The sequence below is a fragment of the Olea europaea genome, unplaced genomic scaffold, assembly GCF_002742605.1.
Source record: "Olea europaea var. sylvestris unplaced genomic scaffold, O_europaea_v1 scaffold32037, whole genome shotgun sequence".
NCBI lineage: Eukaryota > Viridiplantae > Streptophyta > Magnoliopsida > Lamiales > Oleaceae > Olea > Olea europaea.
In genome coordinates, this window is record NW_019250877.1 from 1 (window position 1) to 1,293 (window position 1,293).

General features: G+C 33.3%; 1 protein-coding gene across 1 annotated transcript; it reads right to left on the bottom strand.

Annotated features, from left to right (window-relative positions):
* Positions 1-42: 42 nt before the first annotated feature.
* On the bottom strand, positions 43-1,287 carry LOC111385560. The gene is made up of 2 exons (XM_023009961.1): positions 1,090-1,287; positions 43-270 (listed from the first exon to the last, which is right to left on the bottom strand). Exons 1-2 carry the CDS (start codon positions 1,252-1,254, stop codon positions 70-72), a joined length of 366 nt encoding a protein of 121 aa, XP_022865729.1. The 5' UTR covers positions 1,255-1,287; the 3' UTR covers positions 43-69.
* Positions 1,288-1,293: the final 6 nt, after the last annotated feature.

The following is a 1,293-nucleotide window of genomic DNA, read 5'->3' on the forward strand; positions in this document are numbered from 1 at the left end:
AAAAAAAAAAAAAATAGCAATCAATAGTTATAGAGCAAAATACAAGCCAATTGGAAAGCTATTTTGAATTCAATATTTACCACAGCCAGATTTTGCCTTGATGATGTAGCCATGAAGGCAATTATCGAGACAGCTGACCAACTCAGGAAGCAAAACTGGATGCATTGGTATTGGTAACAAAAAGAATGCTTCCAAAGTCTCGTCTATGATACGTAAAACTTCCACTGCAGAGGGAGCAAAGTGCCCTGCATTTGATTGAGTGTCCCAAACCTATAACAAGAACAAGTTGTTAACAAAACTTATCAGGGGCTAAAAATAACATTAGCAGTTCTACTTGGCAGTTAAATATAACAAATTCGGCTTTCATGAAATTTTAACAGAATAAACAGTACAGGAATGGGACACAATGATATTGCAAAAGTACGAATTTGAGAAACCAATATTTTCCAGAATATAAAGATATAAATTATATTATTATACCAATAGACAGAACAAACAATTTAATTTCATCACAGAAAATGGGAATGGAAACCAGTACTAGCCAGAAAGGATAACTCCATCTATAGACATCAGAAGCAATGGGTGCATTTTACCAATCAAAACAGTAAGAAACCCTGAAAAATTATCCCTTTGTAATATACAAATTAAAAATTTCTCTCTCCTACGTATATTGTTCCATCAATGTTAGGTGGAAAAATAGAAAGTGAAAGGTATCATGACTGTTTTAGTAGGGGCATATAGATTGCCACCCCACCAATATGCTTTCCATTCCAAAAGTTGATTTTTTTTTTTTTTAAATTAATTTATTTATTTTATGTGTAAGATTTCAAACTACATATAACAAGAACTAACTTTTAGAAACTTATTCTATATTTCAAGATGCATATAGACTCCGTTTGGCAAAACTTATAAACCATTTATAAATTATCTAATTTCATTTTCAACCACTCATTCAATGGACCCACAAGACTATCTACTTATACACTACTCATTTTTATCTATTTATAAATTAAACCCTTTAGAAATTTTTCCCAGATGGAGGCGTGGTCAATTGAAAAGAAAATTGAAGGAACAAAGAAGGAAAAAGACCTCTTGTAACTGAGCTCTCTCAATCCACTGTTTGAGTCTGTCTACTCTTGTACGTATCCAGGATTTCACCAGGTTTGCAATCACAGTTTCTGTTTCATATGGGCTCATCTCCTGAATTATTGCCTTCCCACCATCTTCACTGTCTACTGAATCAGCAACAGCCATTTCTACAAGATCCTTTTCAAGTTTTTCGGCAGCTAGCAA

Excerpts from the sequence above, each read along its gene's own strand:
- LOC111385560 (XM_023009961.1), bottom strand. The coding sequence starts at position 1,254 with ATGGCTGTTGCTGATTCAGTAGACAGTGAAGATGGTGGGAAGGCAATA. Across the intron at positions 271-1,089 it reads AGAGAGCTCAGTTACAAGAG|GTTTGGGACACTCAATCAAA; the intron begins GTCTTTTTCCTT and ends TTCTTGTTATAG.